The following is a 25273-nucleotide window of genomic DNA, read 5'->3' on the forward strand; positions in this document are numbered from 1 at the left end:
ACATCAAGTTCCAGCAGACAGCTGTGGTCTGTAGGCAACACTGAGAGTTGTAGGAAATACGAAATTAGGTTGCAATTACACCAAGAGGGGAGGCATCCAATCTGGGTCATAAACATGCTCAATGTCTTAACAGAATTCTGATGGTTGTCTTAGCAGTGCTGTGATGGAAAGACTCCTAGTAACCAGTAACCAAGGTCAGTTAAAACACGAGAGTGGTTGAGATCCACAGTGGCACTAAGTCTGGCTTATGGACTCCTGTGGTGTGGGTGCCTGCACCTCTTACTTAGCACAGAGCAGAATCAGGTTCCTCAAGGTGGCATTCACAGTCACCAGTGTAGTGGCCAGAGACCCTCACAAGAGAAAGGCGTTTCCATTCTCAAAGAGAATCACATATGTAGACTTGGAATTCTCTAAATTCATTTCAAAACCACATAAGTTACTTACTTGCAAGATGTGTCCTTGTCCTTTAGAAAGCTGTGATCTTCTTTACTTTCTCCCAGCAAAATAATCTAACACTTTGCTGTGCCATGTCTCAGCTTCAAAATCTGAGCGCCCGTTATATAGAGGCACCACCTGATACTGCAGCGCAGTCCTGGGAATTATCATGTAAAGAAGACAGACTCTGGGTCACTCTCACCCTTCTTTATGGCTTTAACAGTGGCCCACTGCATGAACAGCAGCATTTTTCTCTTAGATGCTCCCTGCTTTTAGTGAACTTAGCAGTATTAGTGTATGGTATAGAGCTCAAACTGCATTAGGTAAATAATTGTAGACCCAGTAAAAGTAAAAGTAGGCAAGTTTTCAAACTAGCAGCCTAGTCTGACAATCTGCTAAGGCTTAGCCCTTTGAAAGTGATGGAAATTCTAGTTGTGAACCAAAACGATTTTGGAAATGACAGAGGATTTCCTTGACTACAACGGTAGGCTTTTGACACTTAGGTAGAAATTGAAGGAGCATGATGATGGATATATTCATTTCAGTTCCAACCGAGTCCTAATGAAAATGCCTAAGCCTTTATGTGTATTTCTACCTAAATTTAATTTTCTTGTTCATTAGTGATAGTGTAGATCTGCTTGCTTGGAGTGGGAGTGGATGAGAGGGAGATTAAAAAAGAGAATATGAGATCTGAGATTTGTAGAAAACTGTATTAAAAGTCCCATTTTACCTTAACCCATTATTCCAGCAGTAGAAAAAAACTGTTCTGCAAAATCTAGTTGCAAAAACTTAACTGTTAAACATAGCTATGGAAGGTGAGGGGACTGCATTCAAGATCCTTGTATGTTTCCTTCAAATGGGAAACATGTTCCTGGACAATATTTCACATGTAGGTCTCTGGTTCAAATTCAGTTATGTCTGTGATTAAAGCAAAAACTTGCTGCCTTTCAGCTTTCTGATCTGTGTGACAGAAATGGACAGTGTCCATGGCAAAGGAAAATTGTTGGAATTTCCCCTTTTCAGCCCACAGGTGGCAGACAGTGAAGGGACAGTCCAGTTTGATGGTGACAGCTACGCCATGGTGAGCCGACCGATTCGCTGGAACCCAAATATTTCCACAGTTATGTTCAAATTCAGGACATTCTCATCAAATGCCCTGCTGATGTATCTTGCTACTGATGACTTGGTAAGAACAACCTGCTAACCTCCATGCTCCTTACAGTTTTCATGCCATTTTTGCAGTGACTGAATTCATCATATTATGGAAAAAAAATACTAATTTACTGTAGCACTGTCCTAGTATGATGTTGCCTGCTATGATTCTTCACTGCTGTCCAAGTGAAGAGAATGTTATAGTGTGGACATTTATGACCTACTGTTCACTGGCTGGGGAGTATTGTGTTGGGCTGAGGGGAATTCCAGCCTTTCCGAAATTATTAATTAATTTTAATTCATCCCAAACGTTTACCTGTGCAAACATTGTCAGTTGTGGTTGTACATTTGTAGTTTAAGATATCATAGGGTGAGGGTAGGGACACTTATAAAGAGAAAGTTTGTGTTTAGTGTGAGTAGCACTAAAGGGGACCTGAATGGTGCAACAAACAGGATGTGATGGTGATGATGTTTATACAGGATCTACAAATCATGCCTCTTACAGCTAAAATAGAGAATAGAAACATTAGATATAAAGCTGCTTAAGGTTTTTATTCACACACACTATCAAATGTGTGTAGATAACAGGGAGAAGTTATTTATAAAGACATGTGGCCAGATTCTCACATGAATCAGGAATAACTCAGCTTCAGCATCTCTAATCCAGATTGATCTGCACACCTGGCTGGGGAAAGACTCCTTTCCTTGGCTTTTACATATGGGTCAGAAATGATGTACAGCAATACTCACTGATATCTTGAAGAATTACAGAGCACTCACTATTTTACCGAATCTGTGTTTCTGTAAATCAATCTTATTTCAGATTCCCATATATGGGGAAGAATTATCAGAATTGCTGGAATTATCAAGGGGGAGGGTTCTCCTCCTGGCTGATTGTAGTAAAAGAGAACATTCTATGATGATAATGAAGTACTTATGTAGTTTTTCTGATTAATTTTTATAATTAAATAGTGAAAGTATAATTAGTGTAATTATTTTAGATGATTGTGTATAATTATTTTGTATGTAGTTTTCTAGGAAAATTTATTTACCTGAACTCTGAAAAACACTTGGAGCTGGAAGACATCTAGTCCCTGATCCAATTTGTCTCTAAAAATATTTTCCAATGGTTTAAAATCTTTGAGGATGCTCTTTCTGGTGATGCATGGATAGATATGCATAAGCATCTAGAAAAATTAGTTTATTAAATTTTCTTCTTTTCATATTAAGATAAATTTATAACCATTTACATAATGTTATTATCACAGTTTTGTATAAGTGTTCAGCACATGGTAAAGCATTTTCATTCTCCCTAGGTCTGAGTACAGGTGGAACTGGCCATGAGCAAAATGATAAACTTAAAATTTCTCTGGTACATTCATATCCTGGGTCATAGTTCCACCATTACTTACTTAGTGTCTTTCATGCTATCCGATTCCCTGCCTGTTTGTTTTGCTTTTTGTACCCTGCCAGCTCTTTTTCTGTAGGTACTATAGCACACACCATTGCTCCAGTCAGCCATCTCCACCTACTGCTTTGATGTTGGTGTCAGTGGTTGATGGGAATAATAGCTCTCTGTTGCTCCATCAGTACTGGTTACTATTCTTGGTTTCTACCTTGCAAGTTTAATTTAGCTGATGTATGTACTGAATGCACTAACTGTAGTACAGACATATACTCAAAGCTGAGTATTAGTTTCAGGTAATTGTAAGGTGTATTTCTGTCTTCAGTCTCAGAAAATAAAAGTACAGGCATCCCATCAAATCTCCAACAAAGTTGTTAGCAAAATTCCAGCTAAGTTAGCAATCCAAAGTAGAAGAAGGGGGAAAAAAAGAACTTGTCAGCAGCAGACTTTTGTGCATTACAGTCCTGGCCAGTAAATGCCTAAGTATTTTTTTAAAAAGTTTGAAAAGAGTTGTCTGTTGTCACACAAGAAAATAAAGTGTTTATTTAATATCATATGTCTCTTACCAAAATGAACAAGGATCATAATTTGTATGTCTAATCCTTTTCATTAACAGAAGGATTTCATGAGTGTAGAACTTAGTGGTGGGCGTATAAAAGTCAGCTACGATCTGGGTTCAGGTACAGCTTCTGTTACCAGCAACCGAAACCATAATGATGGCAAATGGAAATCTTTTACGCTGTCAAGAATTCAAAAGCAAGGTGAGTTCCTGTGATGTCAGCACCATGACTTTCCCAGTTACCTGTACAGTGCAGCTAACCACCTAATCATGGGGAAGATGTTGTGCAAAACTGTTGGAATTATAAAGTTCTAATGATTTAGAAACTTATATTGCTTAGCTTGCAGGTGCGTTGAGTTGCATGTGAGTGATTGTGCTGCCAAACAGGCCTTTTATGAACAGGTAGCTTAATTTAGAATTACATTCTAAAATGCATCTGATAGGGGAAAAAAAGAAGGTTTTTTGTCAGGTACCATATGTCAAAATTATTCAAAATGATAAAACAAACCTGTGTGATTTTTGTTACGACAGCAATAGCTGTCATGCTGTACAGTCCTCTCATGCTCAGCATATCCCAAAGCACTTAAAAACAGCAGTGACTTTCGTCCTGATAGCCTGTCTACAGTCAGTAGACCAACTCAACAACTATTTTACCTTCTCTAATGATCTGCAGTGTGCCATGATCTGAATCTGCATGCAAATAAGTGGGAGCATCTTCAGAAGTGCTACTAATTCTTCTACTTCTTATTGATGCAAAATGTAAAGTGATGTCATTTAATAAGATTGCAAAGAATGCTGGCTATCATGCAGGCAAACCTCTTTTTTGGTTTGTTTTTAATCTAGTTTTAGGACTGGTAGAATCTTTCTTGAGCCAAATTAATTTTATTTATGGCACCTGTAAATTTCTAGGTTTCTTTGTATCATGAAGTCTTATTACATTCCAGGGCCCCTGAACACACTCTTCCTCCCTCTGCCCACCTTCAGTGCCAGCTCTCTGTCTGACCTTCACATCTCAAACACATGCCCATCCTCTTGTCATTTGGACTTGGGAGCTGGGACAATGGCCAAAATAACCTGGGAGCTCTCAGTTGCAGGTTTTCTGCACTTTTAGATGAGGAATGCCTTGTTGCTATCCAGTCATCTTAGCTTTTAATTGAAAAGGTATTGAGATAAAATATGTCACATAATTGTAATTTAATAATTCCATTCAAATATAGCATATGTTTTTAAAGAAGATACAAGATAGAAATTAAAGGAAAATTAATCTGTTCACAGTTAGGTACAGCAGGAAAGTCTGTCCCCCATTCAATCATCTTTCACTCCTGAAAACTATAGTTTGGTTTCAGATTGTACACATTCCTTCCCTCTTTTAAGGCATTTATTTAGTCAGTTGCTGCTACAAGAGACTCACCTGTCAGGAGAGCTTCTATCAGAGAAGGTATTGCCATACTCCCATTGCTCCTTCCTCTCCATGGATTGTAGATTACCTCTTCTGGACAGTCCTCCCTCTGAAATCTCATAAGAGGTTGACAGACCTTTCACTTCCAGACTCACTCTAGTCCATATTTAACCAGAAATCAGGCTGATCACTTTTTTAGTTAAAATAAAGGTTCGTTTTATTCCTTAGGTATGTAGATGGGGGGAGTGGAAGGGGGGGAGCGGGGGGAAGGGTAATGTTAAACAATCTCTTGCATTTCACTGTCTGAAGGAAAAAAAACAGGAAGGTAAGAACCCTTTCTTTGCATCCCTATGGTAGAATATCCTTTTCTTCCTTGGGGGCTGCTTAGCATTTTTCACTATGTCTTGTCTCATTGAACTTTATATTCTGTACATTTAAAATAAACATGGAACAAGCATTTAAATAGGATAGTTGTATGTAGTGCATCACTGACTCCAGACTGAAATTAGACATGACAGCAACTGAGTGCTTTGGGTTTGACAATGGTTTAGCCTGATCACCAATCTTTAAAGCACATAATGACAATGCTTAACAAAATTCTACTCTAAAATATCCTTCTCAAGTGACAACCTTTGCACTGACATCAAAAATTAAATGTAAAATGATCTGTTCTGTCTTGACTTTGTCCTGAAGTGTTAGCTCCAAATTACATTGACACAAAGAACATACCAAATTGGGACAGGTTTAAAGAATACATAGAAAGCATACAGAATTGCTATAGCTTTTCAGGTTGTTATGGAAACAAAGGAACATAGAGACCTCTTCCCCTGCCAGTAATTGACAACATGGAAATCCAGTGTCTTAATTGCAAAATACAAGCCTCCTTGCCTCTCCTGTCACCTGCTAACCCTCCAAAAATTTCTCTTTTATTCTCTTACATTAAGACATCTTTGTTTGTGTCTGATAATTTGAAACTAATCTCAAATGTCTTCCAGCCAACATATCAATTGTAGACATAGACACCAATGAAGAAGAGACCATAGCAACAGCTTCTACAGGCAGCCACTTTGGGCTCAACTTAAAAGGTCATGAGAAAATATATTTTGGGGGATTGCCAACCCTGAGAAATCTAAGGTAATGTTGCTCTAACCAATTTCTTTACCTTTGATAAGGGAATGTAAATGCAGCGTAATCTTATTCCCTGTATTTATCTCTCAAGTTTACTTGCAGTAAGTGAATGGTGAGTTCCCAATGTAACCTATATTGCCACAGCAGACAAATGCTTTATTTGCATATGTTGTGTGTTTCAATGTATTTCACAGCTTACATTACACAAATACATTGGAAATAGCAGTAATGGTGCAGTGCATCTTTCTGATGCTGTGCAAGAGCCATGATGTAGCTGACTTTTAAAGAGGGGTTTTTTTTGTTTGATAAGTAAAATTTTTGACTTAGAACTTACATAAATGGCTCCATACCTCCACAAAATTAAGTACAAGTGTTTAGCTTGTGCACAAGTGGAAAAAATGAACTACAAATTGCTCCTCAGGGGATTACTGTTAAATGGATATGCACGCTTTTGCAAAAACAGAGCCAGTATACTTTCAATATGTATAAAAATACTTTGTTTAGATATAATATAAAATTATTTGTAGACATAAGTTCCTGAGCTTAAAGTCCTACTGTATTAGAAACTTAAAGTATATAATACAATACTGGTGATTTATTTCATGTAAGTAAAATGAAATATGGCAACCTCTCCCCTTCAGAAGCCTGACCCTGAATTTCTTAGACAAATAGAATTCCCAGCATTTATTTTTAAAATATTGCATAATTATTGATAAACTTTAAGCTACAATAAACTAAAGAAATGGGATAACAGAAACATGAATTTAGTGACTCTATTACATGGTTTTTAATGGACAAAACCAACTTACTTACCTTTTAAATGAATATTCAGCAGTTTTGCAATGACAAGAACAAGAGAATTCTGTGCTACAAGGAACAGATGAGCAACACAGAAACCAGCCTATTAATCTATGTCAGCTTTAGCTACATGGCCTAATGACAGCCTTGAAGTGATCTTGTGAACTCTTGTGATGAGTCCACAGGCTGTTCCACAACTAAAAGAATGGACGATATTTGTTCATTTATTAGGTTAACAAAGAACCTCTGATGTCAAATCATCCAGTAATAAAAAGATCTAAGATCTCTTTTACTCATGAAATATAACGTTATATTATGTAATTGTGAAATCACATCAGTGCATAACAAAATGTCTAGACCAATTATCCTCCAGCAAATCCTTTGTGATTACTTAGAAGCTCAGTGTACCACAGCTACTTGGACCATTTTGCCTACAGCTATGATTCGTCATTCACTGGGGCAAGATGAATGTTATGGTAAATTAGAATCAAAAATAGTGAAAAGAGGATAAAGGCAAAGCTGAGCTACTGCACACAATAAACCCTGAGATACCTGTGACTTTGTACTTATCAGGCTGGGTCAGTTCTGCCAAATTCTTTTACATGGTTTGCTTTTACTCACGACCAAGTATAGCAACATATTATAAAAGCTCTCTGATATATTGCGTTTTAAGGTAGCTGTTTGCAGAGCCTGATAGTGGACATAGAATCTCACAATATATTATGTGTTGTTTGTGAATTATCTGCTTCACTGTGAAATGTTTGAACCTTGCTAATATGTATCATTTGCTACAATTAACGTAATTTTCATCTTTTTTTTTTTTTTTTTTTTGTCTTTCTCTCTCACCCTAGTATGAAAGCAAGGTAAAAATAATCAGATTACTTGCATGACTTGCATGTGTCTAGTAAGTGCAGCTTGAAAGCACAGACAGCAATGCAGCAGCAGCGTGTGGGCAGTATTTATACCAGCTGTTACGCTAAGGCTGTTAATTCAGCAAGTTGCTCCTGCTGCAACAAGCAAAGCTGCCTCCAAGTGCTTAATACTGTCATCTTAGATGCTGTGCACACACCTACACAAGCAACTTTTATTTCCTTCACACAGCTGCTTACTTCAGCTGTGTTTGTTTACGACATTGGAATGGCTCGGAAGCAAAAGCTACAGCAAACTGTATTGCTGAGTTTGGCTCTGACCTCCAGGCTGAAAGAGCAACACGGTCCCGAGTCAGGCAAGGAGCACTGAATTCACAGCAGTGAAGTAGTTATTGAGGAGGGTATGAAAGTGAGGCACAGAGTTTTGTGAAATTTGCCACTTCTGATTTTAAGAATAGGAGGATGAGGGGGGTGGGGGAAGTCACCTATTTCTGATTGTATTTTCAGTTTGCATCTATTTGTGTCCATTACTTCTGCCTTGGTATGCTCAGATATGTACTGAACTTCGTTATGTTTTGCAACTTAATTCCTGGCTTGAATTTAAAAAATTCAACCCCTACCCCCACTCCTAAGAAACATCATTTCCTCCCAAGTTCCAGAAATCTGCTTGTGTTCCCTTGAAACTGATCTTAGTTTGGGGAATTAAAAAAAAAAAAAAAAAAAAAAAAAAAAAGGCAAAAAAAAAGGCAAGTATTTATGCAAGATCTGGGTGAACTTGGATCTTGTTTTGTATGTTTTGGAAGGCAACAAGGGAAAAAGGAAGTCCCAAGAAAACATCAAGCAAGCGTTCAATGTTTGTGAGGATATAGGGTTCATATGGGTTAGGAATAATGAGATAACAACAGCTAACTGTAACAGGACAGCACTAGAGCAGCCAGTCACTGGAGAGGGCAGGAAGGGGGTAGGAACATGTGTGGTTTCTGGATGGCAAAGACAGGAGGCTGTGGGCACTGCTGGCAATGATGTGGCAAAACTGTTCTGCTGCTGGGAAGATGAGTGAATAGAGGAACTGGAGAACAGCTAAGAAATTTTTTAAAGAATCAAAAATTAAAGGTGACCATAACTACACGGCTGTAAATAAAACAGAATATAGCTTATTTTAGTAAACTAGAGGCTTGCTTTAACTTCTACAGAGAATGCTACTTTGCCAGAGAATACACCACGCTTGCTAAGACAGCTACAATGCAAAAAATGGCTTTCAGTATCAAAACATGCAGCTGAATAGTATCTGTGCAAAATGGTTTCATTTTGTGATTAATATTATGTTAAATCTTCTCTTTCCTTACAGAGAGCTGAAATGTTGATTTTTTTTTATTCTCCCCATAGTTTTAACTCCTTATTTATTTTCAAAAATCATTTTTCTTTCTTTGACCTGCTCATATTATTCAGATATTCTAGTAAACACTCATAAAATTATGAATGAATTAACTAATGCTTTTTTCTTTTTGGGTTTACTCTCCATGGTATGAGTAGCAATTCTTTTTCTGAAGTGAGTTTGTAAGGCTTTTCTTCTTGCAAGCCTGGTTCAGGTGTTACCACCAGTTTTATGGTCCCAGGCCTGGGAGGTCATACTTTTGCATTCAAGTATGCTAGCTTTGGTATAACTTTTGTGGGTTTTCTCATTTCTTCTGTCAACCAGATGATGCATCAAGCTATGAAACTTTGCAGTTCTGTTACAGTATTCTCCTGTCTTGGCTACATAGTTATGTTCTGTAAAAAACCCAAGTGTTTTGTTTTCTTCAACTGCCTGAGAAAGTCCAATGTATTGCTGTGTCATAAGAAAATATGCAGCAATTTTCGTAAGAAAAATACTGGGAGTATAAAATATATTAAAAACAATTGTCAGTCCACTTTAGCATAAAGAACTCCTAAAGCATAAAAAAAATAATCAAATGAATTTTTTTTTCAATCTTTGGCAAAGACTTTATCCAAAATGTTTGTACATTACTAGAGTCTCTCTTTCATTTGGATCTAGTATGCAAAAAGAAGATGAAACATTTGTCTTCCAGTTAAGGTCTCTCCTTTTTGTTATGAATTCCTAGGTTGTATCTTTGTGCTTTGCCTAAGGAACAACTACTTATTTCATACCTCACTGCATTTAAACAAAGGTGACAGCATTCCTTTACCAAAAAAAAAAAAAAAAAAATTTTAAAAAAAAAAAATCATATCAAAACCCAACACTAAAGTAAAGCAAGTCAAATGTTGTCAATTGGAGATGAGATGAATCTTCTGTTACACCTTGGAGTGATGCAAGGCAGAGTGCAATATGTGCTGATAGGTGGTAGAAGGCAGAATGTATCTATTTAAGTGTATGTGTGTATTTAAAAAAAAAAAATAATCAAGCATCTGTGCATCTGACAGTGCATGTGTGTGCATTTGGGTAACTGTGTTCTTGAACTCTATTTTTGAAAACACATTGTACTTCTAAATTTTTTTTAGACCTGAAGTGAACTTAAAGAAATATACAGGTTGCCTCAAAGATATTGAAATTTCAAGGACACCATATAATATATTGAGTAGTCCTGACTTTGTCGGTCTAACCAAAGGATGCACGCTAGAGGTTAGTCTGATTTCTATGTGTTTTGGTCTTAATGGGTATCAATGCTTTCTAGTTTCTGATTTTATGGCATTATTAATTCACTGTATAAAGCATATTCAGACAAACATAGGGATCTAACCTGAAAATTAGAAGTTATGTTTAAGAGAAAGAAAGATGAATGAGTCTGATCAGCAATTAGACCCGTTTTCTGGATCCGAACTTCTTGGCTAGTATCCTTGGCCAGTTGTGATATCCCTGTCCCTATCAGGTAGGATTTTCTGAAATGCTTAGCATTAGTCTAGCTTTGTTTCAACTGACTAAGATTGGGAATTGTTGACGTTAATAAGGCTAGAATTAGCCAAAATAAAGCTGCCTTCATCAGAGCAAAAAGCACACAGCAATAGGACTCTCTCACACAGGTTATTAGGTTCAATGGACCTGTCATGAGATGACCATTTTCAAGTTTGTCATAAAGCTAAACTGTAAATAACCAGATTGCTCAAATGCTTTAATACCTCTCAAATTTGGTTTCAGCAAAAATTCTCTACAGAAGTTCATGTTTGTCTTCAGTTTATTATATATTCTTTCCTGAATAGGAAAGAAGAATAGCTGTGTTCGTTTTCTTCTGTTGGCTATGAATCTTAGGAAGTGCTTTGCTTTTCATGTTATTTTGTAACACTTGAGTTTTCAGGGTATGAAGTCTAATTAAGCATTTTGTTGGGGAATTAAATAAAACATTCTAATTGTACAAAACAGGATATGTACCATAATTAAAAAGAAGTGAAGTAAAAGCAAAAGATAGGGTATACACTCAATTGTTTAAATCCCCTCAGATTTCAGAGAAAGCTGAACATCGTCATCAGTGATTTTAGCTGGCATAATCTATTATCTCTAGACCTGAAAACTATTCTACTATACTGAAAAATGATGATTTACTTTAAAAAATGTCACTGTTTCTATGGAGTGGCCTTCTGCAGCTGGATGAATACATGAATTGGTAGTCATTACAGAAGATACTTCAGGAGTATGCATTAATTTATTATTTGATGACATTCTCTACTCTTTAAATTGTGTTAATGGCTACCATTGTCCAAGGAGTTGGGCCGTGTGCAGTGGTTACTTCGTTTATGAGCCCGACTCATCAAGAAAGCAGTGGTGCTTAGTGAAGCAATAATGATGAAGCCATAATGACAGGTTTATGAAAAGTATGTTCTGGGCATATTTGACAAATAATAGAATCCAGTTTAAGTTCATATCAGCTGTTGTTATCTATTGCATTGATTTAAAAGCAAAATCCCACTGTATTAAACTCAAAGGAAAACATTCATGTTAAAAAAGACCTGTGAGCAGTTATTTTTAATCCAAGATAGTAATACTGAAATACGACTGGAACTTTGCCTTCCTTCAAGACAGGATTCCAGAAATACTCTAATGATGCCAGATGTAAACAGGTAAATTAGTGTTTGCACAACACTTTGAGAAGTAAATTGCTTAGTGTTTATTATTACTTTCCATCTCTTTACACTGGTTATATTTGCATAATTTATTATTTTATTTAGGAAATCTTTCTGCATGTTCATACTCTTGTTTTTAATCCTACTAATGCACTTTCTTGTCCTCTTCTTCCTACAGAACATTTTTACAGTTAGCTTCCCCAAGCCAGGTTTTGTGGAACTGCAGCCTGTGTCCTTTGACATGGGCACAGAAATCAATCTCTCCTTCAGCACCAGGAATGAGTCTGGGATCATCTTGTTTGGCACAAGTGGCACAGTTGTGCCCCCCAGGAGAAAGCGCAGGTATACTGGAAGGAAAGCTGCCCCTATGAGAAGAAAGCGCAGACAGACAGGACAGGTATGAAGAACCTAACAAAAGATAAAGAAAAACCACAACTTTCCTGAAGTCCTTCCACTTGGCTTGTTTCAAGACACTATCAGATATTCATACATAAATTAAAATTCCGTGCTTGGGAATAAATGATTTGTAATGCTATACTTTATCTGATGGAGAATCTGATAGAGGCTCAGAACTGGGTTTCTCCACTGGAGTAACTGGTTCTCTTAAAGATTTACAATCAGTAAACAAAACTAGATTTATTTTTCTATCATATAGATGCTTCCATGTTGTGGGTTTTTTTTAATCAGACCTAAATATTAGAGAATACTGCTTTTCACTCATTCTGAGGACTACTTATGTACAATTAGTGCTTGGAAATATCTTTCATTCCTGTTCATATAGACATAAATGAGGATCATTCTGTTTCTTGAGATGAAAAAAAGAAAAACCAAACCTGCTAAAAGTAGTGCAAGATAAGCCCCTTTTTTGGGATTACTGCTGTAACATATAAGACTTAAGAGTGGTCCAACCTCTCTCTCCCTATAAAATATAAATCTGCAGTATAAATCCTTTATGAAGATGATAGCATCAATCTGTTCAGAGGAAGTATCTACAGAGTCCAAGTGACTAAGTGTGATTGCTGTTAGACATTATTCCAGTCTTGATTAATTAAAAAACCAACATATAGGCATACTACAACAGAGGTAAACAGAATATTTTGATGCTTTCTTTGTTCAGGACTTCTGGAAAATGATATTTCATTATTTTCCTTCCTGCCTGTTTTGGAAGAGAGCTCTCAGTGACCTGGAGGAACACGCTCCAGGGGCAGCATATTATAATGGCTCACCCACATGACATTAACTTCAGGGCAGGGGCTCCTTTATCATTTCCCAGCTCTTCAGGTCACAGAAGTGAGCATGACACTCATTGCTATAGTAACTGGAGGTTAGATGCTGAAATTCACTACAACATGATATTGGTTGCTAGAGTAACTACTAGCATGATTCGCCAGCCCTCCAAATGCAGGACTCACACTGAGATCAATGCTATTCAGGGCGTGATGGGTTTAAGACAAGGCCTTGTAACAGCAAAAATCAGTATAATTGTAGGTTAGAAGGCTCCATCTTTCCATGCAAATAGGTATGCAGAGAGTTAAGTCTTTTGATGAGGCTATCCAGCGTGATCTCATTTTACCCGTTCCTTGTTACAAAACTAGAGAGACTGAATGTAGCAACAGCAGCAAAATAGAAACTACAGAATCTTATCTATGGTGAGAAAATTAAAAAAAAAACAGAGTAAGAAAATAAAACATACAGCCAAATGTAAAACTAAGTGAAATAATTTCTTTCCCAATGTGTCACACCTTCTCACACCAACATACACACTGCAGGCCTATTACGCCGTGTTCCTGAACAGAGGCCGACTGGAAGCGCACGTCTCCACGGGGACACGGGATCCCTACAGGATCACCACCAGACCAGAGGCTGGCGAGTTTCACGACGGCCGAGCGCACTCCGTCCGGATAGAACGAGCCACGGGGTAACAAACACCTAGAAATGCCGTAGGCCTCGCAACACAGCTAAGTCAACAATGCAAATGTCCTAATGGCTCAGCAGTCCATGTAAATGCTTCTGCTGAGGCAAAGGTTTTATTGTATTTCCATCCTTATCTAAAAGTGTTTAAAAGTTTGTTTCTGACAGTGCTGATTATTCTGCAGAGCTGGATTTACATGCTTTCCTAGGCTACCTCAGCCTGTATCTCCACAGACCTGCATTTGTCTGGACTGGTATCTTTAACCTTCTGGTTCTCAGCAAATATATTGTATTAATTGAATCTGTGGATGAGAAATACTGCTGCGGTGCAGTAAATCACCTTTTGAAGACGTGTAGAAAAAGACCATTTTCAGAGTGTAAGAACAGCAACAGCACAGCAGCCTATAGCCTTTTTGAGATGCCATGTGCTAGTGTAGATACATGGGGTCACAGCAGTGCCCAGAAAAATAAGGTAAAGCAAAAAAGACACACAGTCCCAGATAAATGTCCGTCATTTTATTGCAGGCATTCTCAGACCATGTTGTTTGAAACAAAGTATTACTTAAATTGCTGCTTCTCAGACAATGTCAAAAATCCTAATTACACTTCACCATTCAGAAAGTGATTAGAAACGGCACCGTTGTTGTGTGGCTCAAGCAGCCAGTATTATTTATGGCCTGGAACAGCCCTTGTTCCAAGTAGGGTTTCTTGTGGACATTTGGACATACAAATGCATATGTACTGGACAGACATTCAGTGGATGGGTGCACTATGGACAATGTTCTGTTTTGTTTAAAAAAAAATTAGAAAGAAGATAAGACATCCAGCATGTTACAAAATGGGCTTATCTAAGCACACTGAACACTACACCCTCTTACCCCCATAACACTGCAGCCTTCTTGAGCAACAATTCCTGTCTGTCTAGTCCTGAGGTGCCCTTCTGTCCTCTCTGTAATTTGATTTGCTTTGTCCTTTGTCAGTATAATTTTCTGACTGAATTTCTATTGTATCCTTAAAAACAATCTTGTAAATAATGCCTTCAGACAATATATCTCCCCAGCTTCTTTGACTAGTTTGAGGAAAAACAGTAAATTCTTTGGGACAAAAAGTTATTTCGGAAATGAATAACTGGATTTTGCAAAGCCTTTTGTCCCACTATGACAGAACACAAATATGCAGATGATAATAAAAAGCTCTAAGCAACAAAGGGAGTTCTTTTATGCAGTGCTACAGCAAGTACGGTAGCTTGACCTGTGAGAGTACATCAAGATAAAATTGCTGTACAATGCCATCCAGTGATGATGCTTGTTGAGATGAAACTTCTGTATTTTCAAAGTAGCTCTGTTACAAAACAAATTGAACTCTGCAGTTTCTGTAACCTGAAATGGATGTGAAAAGATAGAAATTAAGATTAACTCCTCCACTACTCATCACAAACTTAATAGTTTTTTTTATTAAATATGAGGAACACCCTTTGAAAACTCTTCAGAGAGGTAATTATCCATATAATTATGAAGTATTTCCTTTCTCTTCCAAGGTAATTCTAAGATAGTGTTGATGACTAATATATATGGTTGTATGATTCTGTTTGGGACCAAATTTGTTTACTATGGTAACAGCTAAAGATGAGATTAAATATTACATGCTGATTAAAATATTGACAATTGGTAGCCATGGCTAACATGCAGCAGCAAAAAGGATAACCTGGCTCTTGACAATCTGATTTTCCTACACTTCCTCTGAAGGATTTTTCTATTTCCATTTCCACAGCTGAAGGGTCATGGGAAAGTACTAGAGATTGTCTCAAAAGTTAAGCCTTTTAATCCCACTTTCTCCAACCCTTTCAAAAATGCATTACTTTCTTACTCTACAGCTTTCTAGACCAAATGAATCCATCCAAAACTATGAGGAAATTGGACAATCTGTATGTAGCACAACAGTTACCTAATTTGGTCACTATCAGTTCTGTCTAGGACTATAAAAAGCCAAACATTTTACATATGAAAATGGGCCTCTTTTCAATAAACATTTTAAATATTCAGTTGCTAACATTTGTAAATGTTGTTAAGGAAGAATACTGGAGTTCAATAAGATTTTGCAGTTGAAAGAAGTGAGGTTATTTGCCAGAAACATTATTTCTGGTATGTCATAAGGATGCTCAGTAATACTGAAAAATCAAGCTGCTTACTTACAGATACCAAATCTGGGTTTAGACGATTAACTGTAGTCAAAGGTGCTTGAATAGTTAGGTCCTGATGTTTAGCATGACTGTAACATACCTGAAATCAAAACTGCACTTTATAAATTGTATCAGTGTTTAACAGAAATACTTATGGCTTCTTCTGTGGTCCTGATTCTCTCCTGGCCAAATTCTAGACAGTTAAAGACAGTTGTATAACATTAAGAAATCATGCCAACTAGCATTCTACATTCACCTTCAAAAATGCTGAAGTTCCTATCCATCCTTTGCCACTTAGCTCACCTTGAGCTGGATTAATTCAGAAGTTGGAGATTTTCTGTTTCATCAATGGTAAACTGTCACAAAGACAGCAGTTAAATTTTTTACTCTTGCTGTTTTACCTTCTTATGTATGTTACCAATGAAAATAATACACAGTCTCTCAATTCCATAGCCCTAACATTAATGCTGCTTTCTCAGCACACACAATGCATGGCTTGGCAAATTAGTTTTTCACTTTCCATCCTCTTTACCATGTTTCCTGGTAAATGTGGAAATCCACAACATTTGCACCTCAGTAGCTTTGACAGGCAAGAGCATTCAGACTTTCTCTCTTATTTGATTCTTGCTTTTACTAGAATAAAGCCCTTCACCATAATTACCCCTTTAGTCTTTCCTCTTTCTTCCATTCTTTGAGCTGGCTTGGTCAGCCAGTGGTGCTGTGCTTCAGAGGCTTCTGCCTTCCTCTGTTCAACCTTAACAGTAACTTCCATAGGACTGCTTTCTCTTTAACTTATACCATGTGCATTACACATGAGAATGCATTTTAGCACTTGTATCAGTACATGGTGAACATTCAGCAGTTTTTCTACTCTGCCATCTCCCTCAGAAAAAAAGCTACCAGATCTTTAAAGAAAACTGTATGGTATGTATCTGTGATTGGTTCTGCAATCAGAGCAGTCTGCAGCAGTGTACATTCTCCAGCAAGAGGAGGATAACTTGTGCAAATTGGGAAACAGAGAGACGAAACAAAATGTGTTCCCCTGCTGTTCCCATCCTGCTGAGCCCTAGAAGATTATATCTACCACCACTGTACTGCAGGCTGGGCACTTACCATGTCAGTGTTGCCACTCTACAAACCACTTCTTCCTATTTACCCAGTGATACCACCTCACTGCAGCACAGCTTTGCTAAGCTGTCAAAGAACTACCAAGGAAGCATAGCAGTGGCTGAAAACCTTCTAGTGGTTAATATGCATTTAATGTGAGCTGCTAATTACATAATTTGGGTTGCTTAGTGTTATAGCTGATGTAGGAGTAAATGGGGCCTGTAAAGTGGTGATTTCAATACAAGCAATAACCAGAGTACAATACTTATTTCTTTGCTTTCAAATCTTTCTCACAGGATGTTCACCGTTCAAGTAGATGAAGACAAAGTCCAGACTCAGAGGTTGCCAACAGACCAGCCCATCTCTGTTAAGAAACTCTTTGTGGGGGGTGTTTCTTCTCAGTTTCAGACTGCACCTATCAGAAACATCCCACCGTTTGAAGGCTGTATATGGAATCTTGTCATTAATGCCACGTAAGTCTTACTGATGCCAAAAAATGCCTAGTTAATGAGGCCTGGCTAACCACCTCGGCTGCCAAAAGAAACTTCATTGTTGCAAGGAATCATGCTAACAGCAAATCCTAGAATACGACCTGTTTTCTTAATATGGCCACCTTTTTTTTTTTTGTCTACAATACATGCTCCATAGGCTGTGCAATTAATGAACTGTTTTACAGACAAGCCAACAATTGTCTATTTATCCATAGCATCAGAGCAACTCAACAGAAACACCGCAGTAAGATTTGCCTCAGTGATAGGTATTTATGGTGTACTATAGCACTTTATTTTAAGTAAGGTTGAACTCCAAGAGTATGTAAATTTTGAGAAGCACCCTGGGAATTAATTTGCTTTATGGAAAGTGCATGCCACAGTAATCTGGAAGGAACATCTAAGTAAAAAAAAATGGATCAGGGAATAAAGTAAAACCTCTATAGAAAGTTCCCATCCAAATCTTTCTTTCACATAACTGGAGTACCTGAATTAGGACCTCATCACACCACACTCCATCAATGTACATCGGAGGGAAGGACTTCCCTGCAATGTGATTCAGCTTACCTATGTTGATAAGCTTTCCAAAGAAGACGTCTGTCTCTCTGCACTGACTGTAAGAAGGAAAGCCAAAGGTGACTAGCACCTCTAAGATAAATGTCCCACTTCGGTACCTAAAACAGATAGGATGAATCCTGGCTCTTGAGACCTGTGATGTAGAATTGCACAGCAACATATAGCTATTCATTATAAATGAGTCATAAAAAGGCAGAAAAAATAATAACAGACATCAATTTCTTTGTGTGTTCTCAGCCCCATGGACTTTGCTCAACCCGTGTCCTTTGAAAATGCAGATATTGGCCAATGCCCCTCTCTAGAACCAGAGGTTAGGCCATCTGAGGATGAAGATAAACCGATCCACACAACAGTCCTGATCCAACCTGAACCAGACACTAATGGGGAGAAAGAAAGACCAAGGACAACTCTTGTTTCCCCTCCTCCTCCAACATCAGCTCCATCTTCAGCACTTGTAAGTGTAGATCACTTCACACACATAAAGTCTGAAAAGTTTCTTTTTCTAGGCAAAACTGAAAAGCTAGCCATCAAGAGTAATGAAGTAATTTACCACAAATATAGTAACAACTCAGCATGATATTGTAAAAGGAACACTTTGTTGTAGGTCAGTAAAAACTGTGGAAAATAGAAAACTGGGCGATGTAATTTGATTACGACAACTGTAGTTTAAAGAAGCATATAGGAATAGAATTCACTTTGGTTTGCACGCTTAGCCTTAAAGCCTTGCACTTCAGGATGCGAGCCAAGCAACACCTGATTTGGGCTGGAAGGGAATTTTTCCTAAGGGAAATCCATTTTGTTATGGTATTTCTTGTGCTGTTCTTAGAAGCACATGATAACAGCCATGTTCAATGACAGGATGAAGAAACAGGTAAGTGAGAAAGGTCTGTTTGATATAGCAATTCCTCCACTGCTATTTTATAACTTTAGTCAGGAGACCTAACAACCTTAAGAACTTAAATCCCAGTCACTGCTAAATTAAATTCAACTGTTCTTGCCAGAAATCTTAAATAGCTACATAGTGGGCAAGCAGTCTTATACAATGAAATTTAAGAATAAACTTCTTCTGTCACATTCACTCACTGTTACTTGACTCATTTTCAAAATTCATATCTGGTTTTCCTTAGACATAGGTAGGATTTGTAACAACATTTTCCTGAAGAAAAAAAATGGTACAAAAAATACACCAAACCCCTTAACTCAATAAGTTATTCATTAAGTCATATTTGAGATTCATAGCCACCTTCATTGTCCAGGTCTATATGGTACAGCTTTATCTAGAAGGACTTACCAGGCACAACTGGAGTCTCTACAGCTCATGCAGCTACCTGTGTACCTAGAAACAGGAGCCTAGGTTTAAAGATAGATGTGCCTCAAGCCCCAGGTTTACCTGTGTCGGCCTTTTAATGCTCTAGGGCAGCATTTTTGGTTCATTCCCACAAGGTGGAGTACTTGTAACACGAGGGCTCCGATGCATCTTTCTGCTTGGAGTTAAAAGCAAGTAAATTTGCAGTATAGTAAAGATACCATAGGAAGGTAAGGAACCAGGCAACAACAAGGTAAAAAGACTTATCAAGTTTAGTGTTCACTGTTGTGAAAGAGTGCAGTTATATTATCCCTTGATCAAGCATTATAAACAAAATAAAAATCCACAGAAGGGCATGAGAAAGCAAGTCCATACTTTCTAAGAGTCTGAGCAGTAGCTTTTAAATAGAAAAACTGAGAGTAGATCTATTCATTAACATCAGAAACTAGTCCCATTGTAACTAGGTGAGCTTTATATATCACATATCCACAGTCATGATAACTTGGAATGAGTTCAAAATAAAAATCTAATTAAAACACCATTACTCCACATTTTGTCTTGGAAAAAATTAAACTGCTTTAGTATTGCGAAGACTTGGAAATATTTTAAGTAAGGCAAGCTTTTGCATAGTTTTTTTGTTCATCTAAGTTACTTCTCCAAAGTATTTTTCTGGGCAATGGTGCAACAAAATAATTAACTACAGTCTAATAATGACATAGCAGTCATATGACAGTTAATTATACAGAAGCTCGGTGTAGAAGGATTGTATATGGGAAGCACACAGTTATTTCCACATAGTAAGTTTAAATAAGATATCTGTTTTACTTAAGTCCTTTTAGGACCTTTTTTATCTCTATTATCCATCTGCATGTAAACAGGGAGGGAAGTTTATTCCCAAATTAAAAACAAACAAACAAACAAACAAACAAAATACCCTCTACTAAAGGCAAGACAAGATCTGGAAGGGAAGTAAGACAGTTAGGAAGTACACTGGTGACCAGCCTGCTGCTGCTGCTTGCTGCAGATGCCAAAATGTTTCTCAACATGAGGTAACTGCTGCTTCTGCCTCATGTTATTCACTGCTTCTCAGGATTCGCTTGCCACTGAAATGAAGAGCGCCAGCATTACTTCTGCATTTGACTCCATTATGGTATCTTTCCACTATTTCTCCATGCATTACTTAATTGTTTTATTAGCACTATTCAGTGAACTGTCAGGACTGTGTCAGTGGTGCTCCCTTTTTCCCCTAATTACTTTCTTTGTAATTACTAATACAGCACTGTTTGTCAAGAATGTGTGACAGTCCTCCAGTGGGTTTTTCTGTTCTTCATTTCCACGAGATACTCACCTAGCTTCTTGACTTCCCAGTCAAGTCCCTGTCATCTGACAAGCCTGAAGTAAAGGGCAGCTCAAGAGTTCAGTCTTGAGATTCTCAGGTTATATGGGAGATTATTAAACATCCAGATTTAAACCCAAGGCACATTGATGCCATTATTGAAAAAACAAAGCTGGGATGCTTTAATATAGGCTGATGATCCATGTTGAGTTCACAGCCTTATGAAGGCTGTAAAGCTGGCTGCCCTTAGATAAAATGAAAGAAGAATGAGGCTTCTGAATAAAACCTGTAGATTTTTTTAAGCATGCACTGCTGCTTTTTTTTCCTTTTACTGACATTTCCACATCAGCCTGATGAATGTTCATTATTATCAATTAGTATTTACCGGGAAATCATCGGTGTATACCTGCTAGGATTCCAGCCATCACAGTGTGTTTGGCATGCTCCCCCACCCCCTGCCCTTCCTTTCAGTCCTCCTGCTGGGCTGAAGAAAAACTGTCAGAATGTGTCTTTTTACCATGTAACATGTATAAAGTGTGCCACAGAAAAGTGCATGTTAGTGCGTTTTCCAATTCTTTCTTGTTGTTCTGGTACCAGTAGTTAGACCCTGTCTTCAAATTTTAACAAGCCCAAATGCTATTAAAAGTACAATATTATTATTATTGTTGTTGTTGTTATTTAACATAGTTAATTAACATCGCTGTTAAGTTTGTAGATAAACCTGTAAAGCTTAAAAATGAGTAGAAACTTTACCCAGCATTACGGGAAAAGAATTTTTTTTTCCCATTTGATGATCACAGGAAGACTGCAATCACACATTCGTAACTTTGTTTGGTCCTGATGAATTTTCCCTGCTTTACCCCGCCGTTACATATTGATGTGTACTTCTTGTAATGCATGGTGTTCTACTCTGTCATATTCAAACCAGACCATTCACTGTGGAAAACTAATTTTTAGAAGAAGTGCCTTGTACTGTTGTGGAGATTTTTTGTGACACGTGAAAGCAAAACACAGAACACTACTGAAAAACTGAGTGAGAGGGGTAAAGAAATTTCCTCTTTGGGGATGAAATCTTAGTGCTTGATGAGTCATTTGTTATTTTCAAAATGTTTCACAGAAAGAGCTCTTTGTCAGCAAAGCACGACACCTTGTGCTTTGCAGGTCCCTGCTGAGGCAGGGCTCAAATAAGAGACTGTCGCCAATCCAAAATGGTATCAGCCATAGTGCTTAAAAACAGAGCTTGCTGCTATCAAAGTTTGTGTTTTTTCCCCCCAGCAGTATTGTCCTGATACTGTGTTTTGTTAGATCCTTTGAGTAGTTTCCTCACAATACTCTCAGTGGGAGGCAAGAAGCTAGACATGAGTAGGAGCTGGTAATTACGATGCCCCAGGCACCCCAGTACAAGAGCTTTAGAGCCAGAGATTAAAAGACCTGGTGAAATTAAAAGGAGAAAATTATACTGGGCAGAAGATGTTTTACCTTCCATTGTTGCACCACTTTAAGATTCATAGAAGTGGAACAGACAGGGAGGGGTTTCTTTCTTTACACCCTGGGTAATGTGTCTACATTAGACAGCTCAGGGAGTTAAACAGTGGTTACTTCTATCCATCAGTTATTCGGCTTCCTTTATTGTTTGGGGGGGGCTTTCAACAGCACCATGGGAAACAACAGCAAATTAAACAAAGAATACAATTGCAAAACAATATGAAGAAGTAAGATGGAGGACTCGTTGACAAGTGTAGCATCTGAAAATACTTTTAATTCATTGCTTTTAAGATGACTAGTTTTCGAGTCATCAGCAAAGAATCCTTTTAAAGCTTAAGTCTTGCTTCATTTCTGTAAGAGGGCATCCTACTGTGTAAAGCTCAGTTATGTGAGCTAAGGGTACACTGAGCTGCCTGGAAATCACTTAAGACTCTTGTAAATGTCCACTGGCGGCATGAAAGCAGCAACGTTCATATATTACTTTTATTTGCTTTTACAGCCAGCTTAATGAGCTCTGCTTTTGCACCAAGTTTCTGTCATACTGGTGTATAGCTTGATGAGACACCAGCATGCTGGAAAATTGCAGGGCCAGGGTCTAAGATTAGGTAGAGTATTCTCAGTCCTGAGCAGCTGGAAGATTTCCAGTACGTGTCCAGCTGAGATAGATAGAAAACAAGAACTTTGTATGATTGCTGTGTATTTTGCAGGATTCCTGTGCTCCTGACACAGAACCAGCCATTTTGGAAGGTGGCAAGCAATTTGGTCTTTCAAGGAACAGCCATATTGCAGTTGCATTTGATGACACCAAAGTGAAAAACAGGTATGTTATTTATTTCAGCAATGAGTTTTGATGGAGTCATGTCAAAATAAAATACCATTCCTAATATTCTCAAAAATATCTCCCAAATTTGTGGGCATAATCTGAGAAAGGTCATGTCCCATGGCTAATTCATTTTATTAAGCAAACATAAAAAGCATTAAAGAATTAAATTTAGTCCATGAAGTGCCCACCTAAGTAGCTCTCACAAAAAGTTTACCTCTTTGTGTGTAAAGGTTCCTGTGCACACAGATCCCAGACTGATGTGCAGAAAAACAAACAAGAAGAAAGGAACCAGTGCATGCAACTGAGCTCATAGGTTGCTTTCTTGCAAGAAAGTTCCTTGGTTCACTAACCTCTTAATTTCTTGTAATAAGCAAACCTTTTTTTCCTTCTTTTCTATGATAGTTAAGATCAAGCTTGCACAGTAAACAGGGAAAATTACATAGCCCTCCCAAAGTATAATAATATATACAAGTATATGTTGATATGTAAGGGAATTCCAAGAGCTACTTATAAAAATACAGCTGTTTTCAATGAACTTCTGAAGCTATAACTTGCTAATTGTTCATTTTTGCTCTGAAGGCACATGGTCATTACCAAATGTGCCATGGCGTACCATTAGTGGGTTTTGCTGCCTTATAGTTTACAAGTCCATCAGCCTCAACTATATTTTTACCTATAAAGTTGCTGTACTGCTTATTTTCACATACACTAATTTTTAGAAAACTAGGACTATAATGAAAAGAAATATCTAATCCTACAGTCCTTGCCTGTCTTCTTTTCAAATAAGAATCCTGACCTGATCATTTTCATGCAATGTTTTTTCACGTTTATACTATCAACTGCTTTCAGGTACTGACTTTGCAGCTCAGCTTGGGCTAGGTTAGTGATGTGCTGCCAGTAGAACCTTAGCATCCAGATAATGTAAATCATTTCTTCCCAGGTTCTTTGCTGTAGTGGAGGTTTTCAGCATTACCATTTTGTCCAAAGGGTCAGCAGAACTCCTCAGAAACACTCCCATTTTCTTCTGGGAGAAGACAGAATAAGTGTTTTATATCCTGATTGTAAACTCCTCTCTGCATCTTTAAAAGTTTTGCAACCTGTCTTCAGGCAATACAACTCATTAGAAACTCAACATTTGCCAGCTGTCACTACAGCTCCTCTTTGTGAGCATTATGTGTGTGGATGACAGATAACACCACTGGAATTTTACAAGCGCTGGGATTTTCTAGCAGCCACAGCTGCAGCTGAGAATTATATCTTGAAATTCTATGGCATTTCCACAGCAAAGGGATAATGAATACTAACATGTCAAGGATGAGATATGTGTGAAATGCGATTCACGTATAACCAAATTATTTTTCTTAAACTGGTGGACAAGTAAAACAGGCCACTAACTGCGAAGGTTTTTTTTCAGAGGCACAAGAAGGCAAAGCAGACCAATTTGTCTACTGTCTGACTTGGAATATAATTTCCTTTGTTGCTGTTTTCCTGTTTGTTTGATTTCCAGACTTACAATTGAATTTGAAGTCCGAACAACAGCTGATTCTGGCTTGCTGTTTTACATGGCCCGCATCAACCACGCTGATTTTGCTACAGTTCAGATAAAAAATGGACTGCCTTACTTCAGCTACGATCTGGGGAGTGGAGACACCAACACAATGATTTCCAACAAAATAAATGATGGCCAGTGGCACAAGGTATAATAGTCTCCAATGAAAAATTATTCTTTGTAATGCTAAAAGCAACTTTGTTTTGCCTTAAGATATTTGCAAAATGTAGTCTGTACAAGCTAAACTTTACAACAAGGATTTTCTGCAGTCTGCAAAATTTGTGCTTTCAGGTTCTTTGCTAAGTACACAGTACATATTCCAGTAACAAAAATTTTAGCTCTAACCTTTGAAATTTGTCCTTCAGGAAACACATATTTATGGACGTATTTAGAATATGTCCCACGGATTGTAAGGAACTGCAGAAAATGTTCCTTCCTGCCTAATAGGGCTCAGTTGACTATCAGCTGATGGTGATTGAATACATCATTAAACCCAGCTGTTTCTGTGTTAATAATGTCATTGTTCAGCCATAATGCTAAGAACAAAGAAAAAAGAAGTAGCATTTAAGTAAATCTTCCCTGCATTATTAATTCAATTCATTAAGGAATAAATATGATATTCATGGATGCATTTGGCAACCCCTTCTGTGACTTTATAAGAGGAAGCACAATGCCAGTGACATCTGGATGGTAAGGAAGGAGTAATGTCACAACC

At 37.7% G+C, this 25273-nt stretch overlaps 1 protein-coding gene across 1 annotated transcript in view; it reads left to right on the top strand.

Moving 5' to 3' along the window:
- The window catches only part of LOC103775086 (laminin subunit alpha-2-like), a gene marked incomplete at both ends in the record, with an annotated part of 64042 nt that extends 39336 nt beyond the window's left edge, over window positions 1-24706 (top strand). Inside the window, 12 exons of the mRNA XM_008942529.1 lie at window positions 1459-1621; window positions 3609-3753; window positions 5946-6084; window positions 10245-10365; window positions 11977-12140; window positions 12183-12195; window positions 13568-13716; window positions 17292-17468; window positions 18297-18513; window positions 20456-20515; window positions 22894-23006; window positions 24517-24706. Coding sequence (XP_008940777.1) covers window positions 1459-1621; window positions 3609-3753; window positions 5946-6084; window positions 10245-10365; window positions 11977-12140; window positions 12183-12195; window positions 13568-13716; window positions 17292-17468; window positions 18297-18513; window positions 20456-20515; window positions 22894-23006; window positions 24517-24706 — 1651 coding nt within the window. The remainder of the gene's footprint in view (window positions 1-1458; window positions 1622-3608; window positions 3754-5945; window positions 6085-10244; window positions 10366-11976; window positions 12141-12182; window positions 12196-13567; window positions 13717-17291; window positions 17469-18296; window positions 18514-20455; window positions 20516-22893; window positions 23007-24516) is intronic.
- Window positions 24707-25273: the final 567 nt, after the last annotated feature.

The sequence above is a fragment of the Merops nubicus genome, unplaced genomic scaffold, assembly GCF_000691845.1.
Source record: "Merops nubicus isolate BGI_N331 unplaced genomic scaffold, ASM69184v1 scaffold5586, whole genome shotgun sequence".
NCBI classification, from domain to species: Eukaryota; Metazoa; Chordata; class Aves; order Coraciiformes; family Meropidae; genus Merops; species Merops nubicus.